The sequence below is a fragment of the Dinoponera quadriceps genome, unplaced genomic scaffold, assembly GCF_001313825.1.
Source record: "Dinoponera quadriceps isolate SergipeBrazil2010 unplaced genomic scaffold, ASM131382v1 scaffold781, whole genome shotgun sequence".
NCBI lineage: Eukaryota > Metazoa > Arthropoda > Insecta > Hymenoptera > Formicidae > Dinoponera > Dinoponera quadriceps.
Window position 1 is genome coordinate 672,930 of NW_014555039.1, and position 17,178 is coordinate 690,107.

At 38.4% G+C, this 17,178-nt stretch overlaps 5 protein-coding genes and 1 long non-coding RNA gene across 10 annotated transcripts; 3 read left to right on the plus strand and 3 right to left on the minus strand.

Annotated features, from left to right (window-relative positions):
- The first annotated feature begins 319 nt into the window (after nt 1-319).
- LOC106742894 (ADP-ribosylation factor GTPase-activating protein 1) lies at nt 320-3,943 on the plus strand. The gene is made up of 9 exons (XM_014616251.1): nt 320-447; nt 700-784; nt 1,235-1,516; nt 1,606-1,817; nt 2,045-2,159; nt 2,253-2,342; nt 2,529-2,588; nt 2,835-3,013; nt 3,155-3,943. The coding sequence occupies exons 2-9, from the start codon at nt 725-727 to the stop codon at nt 3,357-3,359; spliced, it is 1,203 nt and encodes a 400-aa protein (XP_014471737.1). The 5' UTR covers nt 320-447; nt 700-724; the 3' UTR covers nt 3,360-3,943.
- LOC106742895 lies at nt 3,893-5,407 on the minus strand. The gene is made up of 4 exons (XM_014616252.1): nt 5,151-5,407; nt 4,536-4,889; nt 4,078-4,280; nt 3,893-3,981 (listed from the first exon to the last, which is right to left on the minus strand). The coding sequence occupies exons 2-4, from the start codon at nt 4,886-4,888 to the stop codon at nt 3,953-3,955; spliced, it is 585 nt and encodes a 194-aa protein (XP_014471738.1). The 5' UTR covers nt 4,889; nt 5,151-5,407; the 3' UTR covers nt 3,893-3,952.
- A 179-nt stretch (nt 5,408-5,586) lies between these two features.
- LOC106742815 (mitotic-spindle organizing protein 1-like) lies at nt 5,587-6,305 on the plus strand. Its single transcript, XM_014616098.1, has 2 exons — nt 5,587-5,690; nt 5,947-6,305. Exon 2 carries the CDS (start codon nt 5,969-5,971, stop codon nt 6,209-6,211), a length of 243 nt encoding a protein of 80 aa, XP_014471584.1. The 5' UTR covers nt 5,587-5,690; nt 5,947-5,968; the 3' UTR covers nt 6,212-6,305.
- On the minus strand, nt 6,048-8,061 carry LOC106742814 (LDLR chaperone boca). 4 transcript variants are annotated; one of them, XM_014616094.1, is made up of 8 exons: nt 7,932-8,060; nt 7,679-7,711; nt 7,440-7,604; nt 7,235-7,309; nt 6,971-7,131; nt 6,669-6,813; nt 6,496-6,578; nt 6,048-6,139 (listed from the first exon to the last, which is right to left on the minus strand). In XM_014616094.1, exons 1-7 carry the CDS (start codon nt 7,986-7,988, stop codon nt 6,519-6,521), a joined length of 696 nt encoding a protein of 231 aa, XP_014471580.1. In that variant the 5' UTR covers nt 7,989-8,060; the 3' UTR covers nt 6,048-6,139; nt 6,496-6,518. The 4 variants fall into 4 exon arrangements, with proteins under 4 accessions (XP_014471580.1, XP_014471582.1, XP_014471579.1 ...); XM_014616096.1 differs by lacking the exon at nt 6,048-6,139 and adding an exon at nt 6,245-6,263 and having other exon boundaries at nt 7,932-8,061; XM_014616093.1 differs by lacking the exon at nt 6,048-6,139 and having other exon boundaries at nt 6,301-6,578; nt 7,932-8,059.
- Nucleotides 8,062-8,442: 381 nt separating this feature from the next.
- LOC106742880 (glutamic acid-rich protein-like) lies at nt 8,443-14,702 on the plus strand. Of its 2 annotated transcripts, none has more exons than XM_014616231.1 (9): nt 8,443-8,506; nt 9,209-9,392; nt 9,597-9,809; nt 10,067-10,248; nt 10,637-11,004; nt 11,862-12,541; nt 12,664-13,139; nt 13,372-13,673; nt 13,823-14,702. In XM_014616231.1, exons 2-9 carry the CDS (start codon nt 9,264-9,266, stop codon nt 14,014-14,016), a joined length of 2,544 nt encoding a protein of 847 aa, XP_014471717.1. In that variant the 5' UTR covers nt 8,443-8,506; nt 9,209-9,263; the 3' UTR covers nt 14,017-14,702. The 2 variants fall into 2 exon arrangements, with proteins under 2 accessions (XP_014471717.1, XP_014471716.1); XM_014616230.1 differs by lacking the exon at nt 8,443-8,506 and adding an exon at nt 8,518-8,866.
- Nucleotides 14,703-15,491: 789 nt separating this feature from the next.
- Nucleotides 15,492-16,647, minus strand: LOC106742881. The gene is made up of 4 exons (XR_001374298.1): nt 16,473-16,647; nt 16,171-16,278; nt 15,926-16,040; nt 15,492-15,685 (listed from the first exon to the last, which is right to left on the minus strand). It is a non-coding gene; the product is annotated as an uncharacterized LOC106742881 (long non-coding RNA).
- Nucleotides 16,648-17,178: the final 531 nt, after the last annotated feature.

Consider the following 17,178-nt stretch of genomic DNA (forward strand, 5'->3'; position numbering starts at 1 on the left):
TGACTACGCGAGTAAAACGTGAGTAAGTTCTATCGTATCATAACAATTCAATTAGTAGTTAGTAATCAGTCAATTTTAATGAGTTACGGCAAGAAACGCAATTATTACCGAAAATAAATAAGTATTTTATGCGGAACTCACCTTTCGTCCACTTTTCGCTATCGTCCATACTTATTTGAAATATATCGCAAGTTATCGAAGTTGGACAATCGTTATCGCGATGTCAACCGATATCGATTGAACACGAAATATCGACAACCGGTCAAGATTGGCACGACCTCTCGCGGGGAGCAACCCCCTTATGACGTCAATCGGGATATGCCACACGCTACGAGCGTTCATAAGCGCTAGAGTCGTGTCCGACTTTCCAATATGTCCACGTAGGATCCCGAGTTCCCTTATCCCGCGGAAGAATCATCCGACGGACGATGGCTTCGTAGCCGTAAGGTGAATACCTTTCGCCTCGATATGCGATATTATACTGCACCACTTTCCAAATATTCAAATTTCATTTGATTCTCGGATATTCCGCATGAATGAATCTTCAAGTGTTAATTCTGTATCTCGATTTGCTGTCTCGCGTATTAAATCCTGCATTCTGTCAGCGGGAGAGGCAATTTACGCGAAGTTGGGAGACCGTAGAATCTCAGAATCAGTTGCCGTCGCTTTGCTCAGCGCCGCCTTAACTTCGTATTTTAGAGCCCCTTGACAATTAAATGTGACCATGGCCAGTCCACGGACGCGACGAGTATTAGGTGAATTGAAACCGAGGGACGAGAATAATGTAAGTTTTCCTGGGATAAAATATGAATATATTATATAATAACACATCTATTTTCGTATGAAGGGAAAGGACCAAATATACGCTAGATATTAATATAAGTCTGCAGACTTACATCTGTGTACTGACATTGTTTGATCTTTGAATCATAATTTACTATCAAAGGGCTTTCTTTCTATATCTATCATTTTTAATATAAAAAATGCTTTGCAATATGTATTAAAATATCCTACGTAGCATTGAAACGATGATATATTCGAAATATTTCCTGCTATATATAATCAATTTTATCTTAGAAGCAGAACAAATGTTTATGTGATGGATATCTCCAAAGTTTGTTCATTAAAACCAGAAATATTTGTAAAAATACTTGTACAAAAAAAAACCTGTATAAATTACTTGCAACAGCTGACCCTGAAATTGAGATTTCATATGCATTTGTGCATTTCTTAGAAATGTTTCGAATGTGGTAGTCATAATCCACAATGGGTGTCCGTGACATACGGGATCTGGATATGTCTGGAGTGTTCCGGCAAGCATCGCGGCCTGGGTGTTCACTTGTCGTTCGTCCGCTCTGTCTCAATGGACAAGTGGAAAGACGTGGAACTAGAAAAGATGAAAGTAGGCGGCAACAGAAACGCTCGTGAATTCTTCGAGAAGCAACCTGACTGGGACGAGTCCATGTCTATCTCGCAACGTTACAATACAAAGGCAGCCGCATTGTACAGGGACAAAGTGAGATACACATACTGATCGTGTAATTATAAACTTGAGGTATAAGTATGATAATCCTGGAATCATATATGAAAAACCCTTTCATTTAGATCGCTACACTGGCACGAGGAGAGCCCTGGAGTCCGAGTAATTCGGCAGCTAAAGATTTTCAGCCCTCCATGTACGTTGAAAGCAGACAAGAGCATTCCTATCAGAGTGACTTGTCCCAGACTTCCTACCAGAATATGGACACAAACAGCCTGAAGACACAAACGGAGTCTTTTTTTACGAGGAAACAGAATGAAAATGCAAATCGTCCCGAGTAAGTAGCTATTGATTTATGTTTCTGCATCCTATTCTCTATATCCAATCATCTGCAGTTTCAAATTATATAAATTGCAATTTCTTCATCTATTTCATGCACTTTGTAAGCTATTAATATAGTTTCATTGAATTTTAATAATTTGTTGTAAGTAATTAAAAATTGATATGAATAATTAAACAATACCAGTTCAATTTCTAATATTGGTTCCTTTTTTTCCTTGGTAGGAATATACCTCCCAGTCAAGGTGGCAAGTACGGAGGATTCGGCTACCAAATGGATCCACCACCCAAGAGTTCATCCCAGGAATTGTTCGACAATGCAGTATCTTCATTAGCAACTGTATAGTTTTTTTTATCTTAATCTTTAATCAGATCCTACAGATTTGATGAATTAGTAGTCGAACTATTGACGTAAGACAGCTAATTTTTGCAGGGTTGGTCAATATTTTCCTCCTCGGCGTCGAGAATAGCGAGCAAGGCTACCGAGAATGCCATTAAGATCGGAGGAATCGCGACACAAAAGGCAAGTGATTTAGGTATTATTGTGACATCTGATACTACATTATAAATTGTCATTTTTCCGCAGTAGATTTTTTCCACATAATTCCTTGTTAATCTCAGTTAACTTTTGTTAATATGCATTGTTCGACAACATTTGTCACTTTCGTTGTGTTTTCATTTTGTTTCTTCTTTTAAATCGCATCATTAGGTTCGCGATGGTACATTATTAGAGGAAGTTGGAGCCCAGGTCAATCATTTAGCTGCAAAGGTATAAGTTAATTTACTTCCAACATTTATTTTCTCGAGTTCTGCTTATGATTATGTTGTTTATTAATTAAATTAAAAAAGTTTAAGCTTCTATCTACAACCTTATTTTAAGACTTAAGAAGTACGCAAGTTAACCAAAGTTACAGTCAATTATTCTCCTAACAAACGACTATGATAGGTCAATTTGTCTATTGCTTATATCTTAAAGTAAGGTTGTGAACCGCTCGTAACAGCAAAAAATGCACAGGTGGGAGATTTAGGTAGAAGGGGATGGGGCGACATCGCTGGGACCAATTCAGCTGAACAAAACCACTATGATTCCACGGACCGGTATCAATGTTCCAGTAATACATACCAGAATAATGACTCTATACAGACCAATCGCTCCAACGAAAAGTCGTCTCTCGTGAGAAGTTCCAGTTCGAAGTAAGTTGATTTTGAGTCTCTCGCATTTTTGCTGATAAATATGTAGACATTTCTGCTCTTAAAATATATAGAAAATATACATGATAAAAAGAAGGTATAAAATTAATTTTATAAATTTATTTTATACTTTGCTTATTTCAGGGGTAGTGTTTCGTCTACTGGAGGTTCTTGCAACACCTCGAATTGCGACTGGGAATGGGGCAATGATACGAAGCAGACGAGCAAGACCTCGAAGAAGCCGACAAAAGAGAAGGAAGAATCGCTGATCAGTTTCGAAACAGACAATAAAGCACAGAACTGGAACTCCAAGTTGGAAGACGACGCCTGGGAAATATTAAACAATTAATGATAATACAACTAGCGCAAATTATGGGAGAGATATCGATACATGTTAACTTGGACATATTAACACGTTGACTGCCGCATTGATTTTCCCATTGATTGTACAAAGACTTAACCGACGGTCGATTATTAAGGAGACATTAAAGAAATGTAATTCGAAACGCATCTCTTTTATCTCGTTTCATTGACTCCTTATTGGTCGTACAGCCGATTTTTTTTAGATGCAGTTTAACTATATTCTGTACGTAATTTAACGTGATGGTATATCATAGTACCAGTCACCAATGATCATCACGACATTCAACGTGTTAAGAAAAAGACATGCCTTTATGTAAGAGAGGAGTTTCTCAAAAGGAAACCCAATTTTCTAATATTCATAGAATAGACAGCAATTTTATTTTATAATTCGCAACGTTATCATTAAGTTATTTACGGTTAATTAAGATAAACGAACCTATTCCTTCAGTCTTGGAACCCTTTCAGATGATGCGATTACTCACACACATCCAAAATGTAAAAGTATCATGATGAAAAAGTGTAAAAAAGGACACGAGATTATATATAACGATATTAAAGTAATTAGATCTATCAGCAGTTTTATACGTTTTGTTCCTTGGAAATTCTTCCTGAAAAAAAAACAAAAATATTAAAAATTCATTTTAACTCCATCACAAGGTGAATCTTATCAAAATTGATGTAAGAAAATTCTGAGAAAAACTAACTTTTTCCTCGATACACGCGTCTGTTGAGTGTTCTGCTGTATTTGAAAATTTCAATACAGTATTTCACAAGATCCTGTTGTTTGTCCAGCCATGCCTCATGTAATACTTCTGTAATTAATGTGTACAGAACTTCTGCAGACTTCTGTGAAATGGGTGCGGGAACTTGGTTCATTGTCAGCTTATAAAGAAAGTGATATATTTCTCTGTAAAAATGTCGGTCGATCAGCCTTCATCTTTAATGTTTAACATTCGAAATCAAGAATTCATGTGTCTGATAAGGTAAAAGTTGAAAAATGATTGCCAAGATGTTAAGATTATATCGATCCCAGGTTGGCAGTAACGATGTACAGTTAATCATAACAGAATAAACAGTTGTGTCTGGCAGTTAAATAGAACTCCAAATTGAATGAACTTGCTGCTAACAATCTAGAATTAGATAAATGCATTATTATACATACCTGTAGTTACATTCAGCATGATTATTTTTATGAAGAGGATGCTGTTCGTACCATTCGATGAATAGTAACGCCATAGGCACCGACTCTGTGTTTTCAAATAACTTACTCTGTAGCCAATGAACCAACGAAGGCATTTCTTTAAATATAATATGCAGTTTCTCGAGCGTTATTTTTATGTCTTCTTCAAATTTCTCCGCAGACATCATATTAGGAAAGGTTTCAAGAGGATATCCATATTTAAAGAGAATCTTCAGTAACTTCATCTGTTCTTCCTTCTTACTGAACGGAAATTTATGTAAGTCCTCCAAGATGAGATCATCCTCAATTGTTTCATTTGTTTCTTCATTACTCATTCTTTAACAAGAATAAAATATTTACTAAAATACTGTAAAAGTATGAGGAGCGTAATAATTCGTATAAAGAATAAAGTTGTGTTGCTGGGCCTAAACGCTTCAAAAGTGATAATCAACTAATGGTATATAATTATTATTATCAAGTATTTATATTGTCAAGCAAGCTAGGTGAATTAATAAAGTTATGCACTTTTCTTCAAAAGCCTCCCTTTTAAAAGTTCAATATAACTGTGAGATTAACTTTATTACACTATATACTTACATATATTGTCTTATATTGACGTTGGCTTTGGCAAAACAAAACGATGTCAACCAATTCTCGTCTCTTTACTGTGAGCACATTAACATTTGACTATCCCTGTCATACATAACCTAGCCAATAACAAAAAATCTGAAAAATATGTTGGTAATCGTGGGTAAGATCCATTTGATATTGCAAATTATTCGAAGAGCGGCATAGACCAATCATAGCATTTCTTCGAGCGTTTTAAAGCCTTTGTGGGTTTATTCCCGTTTAACTTTACTTGGCTGTGTTCCGAAACTCTATTAATAGAGTAATATTTAATTCACCAATCAAGGCGAAAAGAGTAAAGATTTCTTTATCATGATTGGTTGATTAAATCTACCTAATCTACCTGGCAAGTAGGGTTTTGGAACGCAGCCTTTGTAGCCAATCGCTGTCTAGTGATAATATTTGACATATTTACATTTCTATGGCGGTTCAAGATTGACAATAAGAAGTGATATCATTTTGCGACCAATGTTTGTAATCATCTATTATAAAACTGTCTAACTTCGACGAGTGAGTATTTTAATAATATTAAAGGAAATAATACATTCACTTGTTGTTTAAATATATTGACAAGTCTCTATCTTACAAAATCAACCGAATATCTGTCCTAACCTAAGCGCTCTCGCATCTTTTTCTTAATTTTTAAGCAGTAGCTAAGCTATTTTTAGGTAGAAGTAAACTTTTTTTTTCAGAAAAGCACAAAATACAGGTAAATTTTGCACGCTTTCAATAAGAAACTATCACAACACGAATGTTCTATCTTTAGAAAGGAACGTAACCGAGCCAGCATGCCAGAGCCTGTGAGCCACCAGGTGAATGCCGCTCGTAAGACGTTCCAGACTTTGTACCAGATCTCCAAGCTGCTGAACACGAATCTAGATCCGACCACCCTGAGCATGTGTATCAGGCTATGTGAAAACGGAGTGAATCCGCATGCTCTTGCAGCTGTGGTAAAGGAACTTCAGCGAGAGGTCAAGGCGATGAACGACGTCCAGTTGGAGTCAACCAGCAAGACCAGTGCGAATAAGTGAACATGAGCATATGACACTTGTTACTCTTCCATGTTCTTTGCGGAATTGCTTGCTTTATGTTATTCAATAAATATTTTCAGATATAGATATAGTATATATAAGAGCGATTTTATTTAATCCATATGTTCTAGTGGATGCGTATATAACATCGTGCTTTATAAAAACAATCGTATCGCTAACAAATGTCGAGAAAATATTGTCCGAAAGAAATATCTATATAAAAGTGTATAAGTAGAAACGTTTGAGAGAGAGAGAGAGAAAGAGAGAAAGAGAGAAATGCTTACGCGGAAATATCAAGCATGCGATGTTACAAATCGACCTTGCTTCGTTTCGCATTCTGTTTCTTTATTGACTCATCGGCTGCAGCCTGAAAGAGAAGCAACATTTATTTTATTATTTTTCTTATTTCATGTATTATATGTAGATTGAAAAAAAGAGGTGCAGTATGAGTCATTACCTGTTGTTGCAGATCCCTGTAATAAGTCTGCCCTTCTAGAGTGAGGTGAGATAGTTCAGGTTGTTCCAACAAATAATTTTTAGCATCAACGGCCTGAGATCCTTCACGGAACATATATATTGACCGTCTAGTATCGATTGGATATCTGTGAAAAGGAATACAGTAAAAAATATATATAAAATATTTTGGTGAATAGTAATCTCTCATTTCTACTGTTACAACATATAGAGTCCAATGATTGTATGCATCAGATCATCAATGATGATGTAATATATTAAATACTGTTACATATATTATCTTACCTCTCAGCAATGATATGATTATTTTGCAAACTGGTCTGCCAAATACGCATTACAACATCAGCCTGTTCGTCTGAAATATCTGGCCTTATATCCACAAACATCATAACACCTTTTCCCTTTTTCGTTGCTCTCAGCAAGTTATCTGGATTTGTAGTATCTATCTGTACAATAAATTATACATGGATGCAGAAGTTAATGGATTAAATATATTTCATATTTTAATTAACAATCATGAGGTCTGATACAAGCACAGAAATCTGTTACCTTAGATAAGTCTATTTTCGGACTGGGCCGTAAGTGCTCTGGCAATTCATCTGGTTCTAAAGGTTCTTCATTTTCCTGAAATATAATATTATTTTATTAGAATATAATATCACAGAAAAGAATAAATTTATTTTATCCACCTAAGGTCATGTCTCAGAAAAAATGTCATAAAAAAATTAGAAGATTTAAACAAGAAAAGCCTTACTTCCCACTGATCCAATAAATGTTCTAGATCTGCTTCTGTCATATCCCGTATGTCCTTGTCACGCCATGATTTCTTTTTTGGTGTATTCTGAACCTCACTGGCTGACGTTGTGAGGAAAAAGAATACGAACAAGCTCAAAATGGTCATCTTTGGTTTCATCTTGTACTAGTTAACAGAAATCACACATCGATTTCCAACAAATTACCATGACACGTTACCTACATGCCCTAAGTAGATACCTGAAAATTCAGAAGCCAAAGGTTGACATTAGCCTGAAAGGTCACAATTATTAGAAATTAATCAATCGATGCTTCTGAGTTACATTGCTTAGTAAGCGTTTTGAGGTTAGATTGCTTTCACGACTCCGATATTACTTGTAATATTTGGTCACAGAAAATTCAATATAAATGAAAATATATGAAAAGATTATAGGAAATTAGAATTAATAATTATAAAAAAAAAGGCATAAGAATATTAGCAAAAGGATACTACCGCAAATCGTATTCGTGACAGATATTCGATAACCGTGTCGCTATCACGCGTTGTCATAGAGCCTGTTTTTTTTCAGCTGCACTGTTGAACTAGGCAATAAGTAGAAGTGAAACAAATATATGTTTTCTCACGTCACTTACTGTACCAGTTTAGCAGTGCAGCTAAAAAGAACGGGCCATTTAAGTAGAATCCACTTGACGTCGTAAATGCTTCGAATTGTGCCGGTATAGACCAATCATATTCTTTTTCTTGGTACTTTAAAATATTTGCAGCTTCAAGTGGATTTTCCCGACAAAGTCGAAGCGCTATTGAAGACGGGCGATTGTCGTAAAATTTTGATCAATTAATTATAATGAAGAATCGCGCTACGCCCGACATCCGATGGGAGAATCCATTTTCCAGAGGTAAGGATGCCCCTAGCTAAATAAACCCTAGACTAACGGGCACCTCCTATTGGACGCCCGGATCGTGCATCGGCTGCCATGCGCAATGTAAAAATTCATTGTGCCAGGAAATATTGCCGATAATACAGAATGTCTGTCACAGATTTCCTCTGGCCGGATCGGAATTGGCCGGTAATATAGAATCTCTGCAATATATGCATAAATTAATTCATGAGATCTATTATTTTTCAATATTCGTCTTCGATCTTTTCTCCCCCTGGTACTCGATTGTATATATTTATTTCATTCTGCGGGCAAGAAGTGGAGCACACGTAATAACAGATAAAAGTAGATTCATTAACGATGCAGTTACAACGACGTTGAGAACGACGATAGTGAACTGCGTTTCCGTATACGTAACGTTCGTGTTGTTACCATTGTCATGTATGCGATATTGTGAACTTATATGCACCGAAGGAATATATCATCTTGTACAGTGTCTGTCGTGACTCCCCTAAATAGAAACAAAACGCATTTCAGGCATATATTAACGTACGTGAGAAATTATTCGACCGTTTATCTCATCATTTCATTCTAGATCTTAATTCTAATCGGAGCACACAAACATAACCTTTAAGCGCATTTACGCAACTTGCGTAGAGAGAGAGAGAGAGAGAGAGAGATTCGTTTAATAATGACAATAATGACGGCTAGGAAACACGTTTTTTTTTTAAATGTCAATAATTGGAAATTTGAACAATTACCGTTAACGATTAGGAGTTTTTTTTTTTCGTTTATCCAGTGATAACGAATGTATTTATAATTTTAAAGACTTTGCGTATTAATAAAAATACTATCTCTAGCGAAATTTAGAATTATGCTATATTGTTCCAGATATTATTTGCGATAATTAAATCTAAGTTTATGTTAAACTGACTTTATTGCAATCATGTTTGCCAGTGATATTAATGTTTATGAGGAAATGGTGTGCGATGAGACTCAAAAGTCAAACTTCATTCAAGAGCAATCACTACAATATCCTATGTTGTTAAAGCAAGAACGCATTGCAGAAAGTCTGGTAAGAAATTTATCTTGTCGATGCCAATTCCCTTGGGTTTGATTTAATTAATACATTCTATGCCATATATATTCTGTTTTCGGTCTAGAAAATTAAATCTCTGAGCTAACTGATATTTTTGTCATTAAAAGACAAAGTGGGAACGCGTCGAATATTAAAAAATTTGTGTTGAATATTTATTAATTACTTATGCTTTGTACATAGGTTGTGGGTGAGGAGATAGTTGTAGGTGGCGATCATCTATTTGGCGAGACTGATTGTCAGGAAACTGACACAACTATGTATTTCAATCACGATTTGGAGAATTGTAACAAAATAAACATCAAGTACGAAGAATCCGGCACTTCGATACCTCTGACAGAAAGTTCAATCGTTGACAAGTGGGATTGTGAAGATATCGACATATCTTCGTTAAAAGTATATACATATATAAAATTGAAAGTCATTTATTCCATCAGCCTGTTGTTTGTTGTAAATAAAATCAATGTTGTATCACAATCAAGCATACTTGTAAGGCTTATCGGTGGATTTTTCTAATTAAATTCTGATCTGTTACATCTTGCTTATATATATATATATATATATATATATGTATATATAATTTTTTTTAATAATTATCATAACATTTTTATTTAAAAATATATATATATATCACGATCAGATAATGTGTGCAGGGAAACGAGTATGATAACGCCTCCAGTGAACAGGACACCGACGAAGAAACTATCGCCACTTTTGTCACCGCGACCGGACAGCAACTGGCACTGTATGCTGTGGAAGACTCAGAGGAGATATATGCCGTGGCTCTTTACGACGAATCTGGCAAACCTCCGACTAATTTCCAATTTCTCATGAAGTAAGAAGTAAACCCGTTGAAAAAATGATAATTTTAGTTTCAATTACTTGCGCACAGGTATGATGTCGAGACAAAAAAAAATTATAACGAATGCATCAGAGAAAGGAGTATTGAAAAGAATTTTTTCCATAACTTGTCTCGCTGCCGATTTGAAAGAGAAAACCCGCTCAAATTGCATGTGAAACACACAAATTCCAGATATTATTATACCCTTTAATTAACTTTCAGTAATATGGTCGCTATGAACATATGATACACACAATTGCACAACTGCACTCAGGCTCTGTTCGACTATTCTTTATTTTCTGTCGTAATTTTATAAGAGAAATTTTCAGAAAGAGCTCCTCTTACACACACGCTTAACATTTAATTATGAATGTGCTTGCAGAGCAGATGTGGAACGTCTGATAGGTGAAGGAGCCGTGAGAACGGTGAAGAAACCGACACAAATGAAGAAACGACTGTTGACTACTCAGTCGTATCTTCATAGTGAAGACTTTGAGGAAATGGTGGAGCAGGCCCATGTGGACGTGAACAACGGTATCATTACTCACGACATGTCTATCGATGACAAGTGTATAGACGGGTCGGAAAGCTACGAAACGGAATACGACTACAAAACGACTTCTCATCAGAACTACAGTGATTTCGCTACGATCGCTTCAAACACATCCAATGACATTATTTATAACACAGTTGACAAGCAGCCCGATGTCACCACGTATCTCTTGATGAACGATCGTTCCAACAATATTGGTACGTAGGAAATCGGGAGTAAATTGTTTAGAACAGATACATGAATGAACAAACTTATCTCACTTTGAGTTTGGCATGTACGACTTCCCTGAAACGCCAAACTTATCGTCAGAAGTACAAAAATCAGTTTCTAAGACAAGATCATCCTTTGGGAAGATATTATGATTTTACAATCACAATTTAACACATTGCAGACCGCTAAGAAATCTGTAAGACATACGCCTGGGACCGCATGTTTTTGGGCAAACTTGCACGTTACTAAAATCATCATAACATTTTTATTAATGAAGCGATGTTTATTAGACTTTCAGAAATTGTAAAATAGGACGCATTTTAGGTATTATTTAAAAAAAGTTATGTTTTTTAATAATTATCATAAACTTTTTTTACTTGAAAATAAATGTTTACGAATTTTTTTAAAATTGTAAAATAAGATGCATTTCAGGTATTTAAAAAATTTTTTTTTAATAATTATCATAACATTTTTATTTAAAAATCAACTTTAAACCAAAGTTCCTAATACATTTTTGACATATTGTTGACCGGCAATTTTACTTAGAATTTATTTAAATTTTTTTTTATTTCAAAGGGTACACAACTTGACGGGTTTTATTAGAAGCGAAAGACAGCTTGTGGTATGCTGAACAACAATTACACTGTATGATCTCCGAGAATGTACTGACCCAACTCGTGATCGAGGCGAAACAAAAGCGCATCGATCACGAGTTACTCGTAGCCGGTCAGCAACGTTTGAGCAGGAAGACACGAATTAACTCGTGACCGGTCAACAATGTGTTAATTATATTCAATTGATGTTTGATCAATATTTGATTAATATTTAATTAATTTCTTACCAGAATATAAAGTGAAACGTGAGGAGCCATATTCGAAAAAGCATGTATTATTAACGGAACAAACAGACGAAATTCAGGACGCTCAAGAGGTCAGGCAGGACGAAGAACTGATGGAGCGCTCCACCGTACAATACATCCTGTTTGATGAGGAGCAATCGGACTCCGAGCTGACTTTCGACGAGATCCAGAGGACGCTGGAGAACCTGAGGAAACCTCGTAGAAAAGGATCGAGGGACGCGTCTGCGGACAGCAGCGAACGATCCGACAGCAAGTCACAGGACGATTACTCGTGCATCAAACGAGAGGTTCTCTACAATTCTTCGATGGAGATCGATTCGTCGTTAGAGATGGACACGATTCACAACGAGACGCAGTCCTTGTCGTTTACCCCGCGGACACCGTCAGATAATGAATCGGACGATCGGCAACGTCTGATTGATACTCTGACCGACTCCCCCCCGTCGACGGAGAAGGCGCAGCCACGTCTGAAACGATCGCGCAAGCAGCAGCTGACGTCGATGAATCGAGATGACGGTGAGATCATCATTCAGCCGGCGTCGTTGCTTAGCGAGGAGGAGCTGACTGGCAAGAAACGGGGCAGGCGGCGACGTCCCAGGCCGCCTCAGGTTCGCATCGAGCACGGGCACGCGTCCAAGAAGATCAAGAGGAAGAAACGGCAGAAGGTAGTGAAAACCGTGTTGCGATGCAGGAGCGATCAAGTCGCGATTAATATCGCTCACAATTTTGTTCTCTCAGCTTGTTTTTTTTTTAATTAACTTCTCAATAATTGCCTCGTGATATCTAGGTCGTGGAGGTGATCGACCTGGACGTTGACGAGGAGGAACAGCGGAACGTCGTGATCGAGATCACCTTGGACGACAGCAGGGACGACGGGAAATATTCCAGCGACAAGGAGAATGAGATCATCATGGTGAGGGACTCGGACGACGACGAGGACGAAGGGGAGGAGGAGGAGGAGGAGGAGGAACATTCTGGCGCCCTGACGAAGCTCAGTGGCGCGATGCAGTGCAAACACTGCTCCAGGGGCTTCCGTCAGCGACGCGCCCTCGACACGCATCTCAGGGTATGCGAGAAATCGCCAGAGAACGCCCGCAAGCTCGACAAGAGAAAAGCGAAGGGCAAACAGGAGCAGGCGGGCAGAAAGCAGTACGCCTGCAAAATCTGCCAGGAGAAGTTCGACGTGGTGGTCGCCCTGGCGCGTCACGTTCGCGCGGAGCATTCGCAGAGGAAGAAGCAGAGATGGGCACCTACCTCGCAAAAGTATGGATCAATGTTTTCGATGATAAGTATTCTTATGCCAAGTATCGAATAGCAGAGAGGATGAGGACGAAGCTTCTCTGTTGCTTCTTTCAAGCCATGTCTTAAGAATCAAGACTTTACACAAGCTTTATACCACCCGCCTACCTTCCGTTTGTTACTTCTTCGCAAACAAACATCCCCCCGACAAATTCGACTGAGTGCCGATTTATTAATCTCGATTTCCGTGCAATAGGACCCAGGACAAGTCTCTGAGATCGGTTCAACAGAGGCAGCAAGCGGAACACGAGGAAGAAGACGCCGACATAGAGGGCGAAGAGGAGGAAGATAACGAAGGTGAGAAGGAGCGGTCCGAAGGCGACGATGCGGAGAAGACCGAGCTTCGCATGCTCGGTAAGGTAAAAGGGAAAGAGAAGGACGACGACGAGACCTGTTCATGGGAGACGGACAAGTTCAGGTGCGTCGATTGCGGCCGATGTTACTCGAGCTCCGCGTTACTGAGTGAGCACAGTCTGCTGCACGGCGCTAAGAAGTCCGGTACGTACGTACTCGACTTAGTCTTCTCGCTAGTCGACTCCGAGCAGTTCCGGTGGTTTTGAAAGGGAGCGAGAATCTTCCAAGATCGCTGGTAGAACCCTATGATATTCCTCGTAAATCTCTTACTCTCTCTTTCGTACCACTGGTAGAACCGCAACGGCGCAAGTGTCACATCTGCAAGAAGATCATGAAGTCCAGGTTGCTGTTGCTGCGGCACATCAAGATGCACAACGCATCCAGATGCAGCGCGGGATCGTCGCATATGCTGCGTAGGAGGTTGCGCGCCCGGCCGAGCACGCGCATCATGTCCCTCAGGAAGCGGGGCCGGCCGAGGAAGTTCTGATCGTTGGTGGCCCCGCGGCACGTGTAATAACAGCGTTATTCTAAAGCGAAGTCTACAATGAGAATTTAAGCTCTGAGCCTTAAGAAATTGACCAATTACAGTGTCGATTATTCTCCTTACATTTGACTCCGATTGGTCGATTTCTCAAGGCTCAGAGCTTAAAACACCTATTGTAGACCGGAACTTACGGGACTTGTTCAAGGTGTTCCGCGGATCGCGTCTCGAGATCTACTTCTGGCGCGTGCGAGCGTTAATTAGCTATTTATAGGTTAGCGTTATTGATGTAAACAGCTGCGAGCTACATCCTCGGCCGCGTGTCGCTCGTTTCTTGATGCCGCTCGCTCGATCGAGCGGAGGAAGTATCGGTGGTATCAGAAAAGTCCGGTCGTTCGATTCAGGACGATGTTCTGCATGGAATAACGCGAGTCGAGTTGATCGAGAAGAAAGACTGCTCGACGAAATGGTGCTTGTTGAAATCGGAGATGATGAAATTTCAACTCCGGCTATCCCGCCATTCCTCGGAGTATCTCACGTCAGGGTCCTGTTCTCAAGTTGAGACGGATCCCTTACGGGGAAGGCCTCATCGAGTCGGGAATTTCGTGAATCTCCGGTCAGCTTTGCGCGTCCGCGTTGTAATGTCGCGGCTCACTGTAAATAAAGCGATACCATAAATTCGTTATCAGCGATCCGAACGTGTACATATACTTATTAAGTGAGATGCATCGATAATAGAACGGGACGCGGCGGTGTCTTTCATACAGGCATCGTTACGTCTTCTATTATATTCGCTTCCCTTTCCCGCTCTCCTATTGTCAAAAACGCAACAAAATAATATGAAAGAGAGCAGAGGAGTGACTGATGTGTCCAATGGCATTGCGAAGAAATCCACTACGAGTGTGATTTGAAGAGAAAAATTGCAAAAAAGCGATAGATTTATTGGACAGTTACAAGGTAAATGGCACTTTCCTATAAACATGCACTGGCTCCTTCGAACATAGACTTTATGCCTGATTTAGCCGTGTGCCAGGTGAGTCTGTCCTCGTAGAATCGAATGACAACTTGAGGGCACTGTACGTTCGCTTCCTTGGCGGGAACCAGATCAATTTCATCCGTCCCTTTCCTGTATAGAAATTCATCTTTGTTTAATCAACCGACCTCGGCCCTCTAACTTACTTACATTGGTCTCAAAGCTTTTCTTATTGAGTGATTTTCACATTTACACACATGTTTTATTGTGTTACAACAAAGATCTTATGTCGTGAATAATATATGGTCTGTTCTCTTTAGCTGCACTGCTGAATTGGTCCAATAAGTTAGAGCGAGATAAAATATATTTGTCTAATTTTTAATTTATTGCATCAGTTCAGCGATGCGACTAAAAAGGACAGACCAATAGTTTCTAGATGTGTAACGGATATGTGTAGTACACAAAGAGAAAGAATTTTCACCTACCATTGCATCAGAAACATCAACTCCCCTGTGAGATCTGCCACGCCAATGATCTTGTCCGGTTCTAACGCTCTCTTAAATCCATGCGCTTCATCGGCGTCCTTGGTTATCTTCTTCTTATTGTTCATCTCACAAAGGGACATAATGAGATAATAATTGATGTTAATCACTATTGCATTCGTTTATTTGAAATAATAAGAATGCACTTTTCGTAGCATATCTGAAAAGTTTGAGGAGCAAAATCAAAAATTTGAAATCATAAGGAAGACGTTCTGTTTCTAATCACTCAATGTGTTAACTTTGATTATACTAACATGATAAAGTTGGTTTTGTAATATTTTTAGTCTTTGTTTATGTAATCAGCATAAAACTAATAATACTTATATATATATATATATATATCAGTTATCATGTTAAACATAGTCTTTCAATCAGTTAGATCAATCAAGTTATTAGTTACCTCATCTCACCCTTTTCAAAAACTTTGAAACTGATAATTAGTATTAGATTTGGTCAAAGCTTTATTTTCAACTGCTTACTCCATTTTAAATACTTTGGGACCAACTTCTCCAGCCCTGATGCAGAGTATAATTGTTATTCTTTATTACAAATTTAATTTTACAACGAATTATACACGATATGATGGCAAACAAGTAAAAAAGAAAGACTCGCTCACTTTTCAGAAGAAATATGCCGGTTACTTACGTTACTGGAGCGGAAAATTAAATAATATACATTTCGTGTGGCAGCTGACCAACAACGTCGCTGGTATTGCTTTTATTTTTACTCTTAAAACTTCGACATACTGTGTACCTGTTGAAATAATAAACAATTATTGAGGTTAAGTCAACGACGGAGAATTACCAATCTTACGTGTTACTTCTACGCACGTAACGTATTTAGGTCGATCATATTTAAAAACAAGCATGTAAGTATCTCTCAGTAAATGTATTTCGATAAAATCTCGTCAAAGGTAATACAAGTAACACAAATGAAAAATCTCTGACCTCCTGATTACACAACAAGTAAACAATGAATTCTGACACCGAGAAGTTATGGGCTAGTACTCATAGTCGGATCTTCTATTATAAGTTCCACTTAACGCTCGCAACGTCATGAGCGTCATTCTATCTTTATTCAACATCCAGCGATAAACAAAGATAGAATGATACTCGCGTCGTCGCGGGCGTTAAGTGAAGAACCCGTATAAGTCCAGCTCAAATTTAACTTTACAAATGTTGTACGGCTTCATTTGCTACGAAGCATCTGAAGATAATCAGTTGTTGTATGGCTCATTTCATTTGCTAGGAAGCATTTCAAGATGATTTTAAAACTGACTTTAAGATCCGACCTATGGCCGGTATTCATAGTCAGCACCTTATGTCTGAGATCGTTTAGGTTCATCTTTTAGATGCTTCGTAGCGAATGAAATAAGCCGTACAACATCTGAAGATGATCTCAGACGGTCTTAAATATAAGATCCAACTATAGCCGATATTTATACGATATTTAGACAATGGATTGTCCGCTGATTGGGTCGACGTTTGACTCTTGTCTGCTGATTAGCTCCGGCGCTTGTTGACGCTACCATGAAATTGTACCTTGAGCTATTGATCGAGCCTTTAGAGCCATCTGTTGAAGGTAAGAAGAGGGAGCAGCAGCTAACAGCAGCAGCGCTAGCAGCCGTCGCCCAGCTATATTGATTTTTTACTA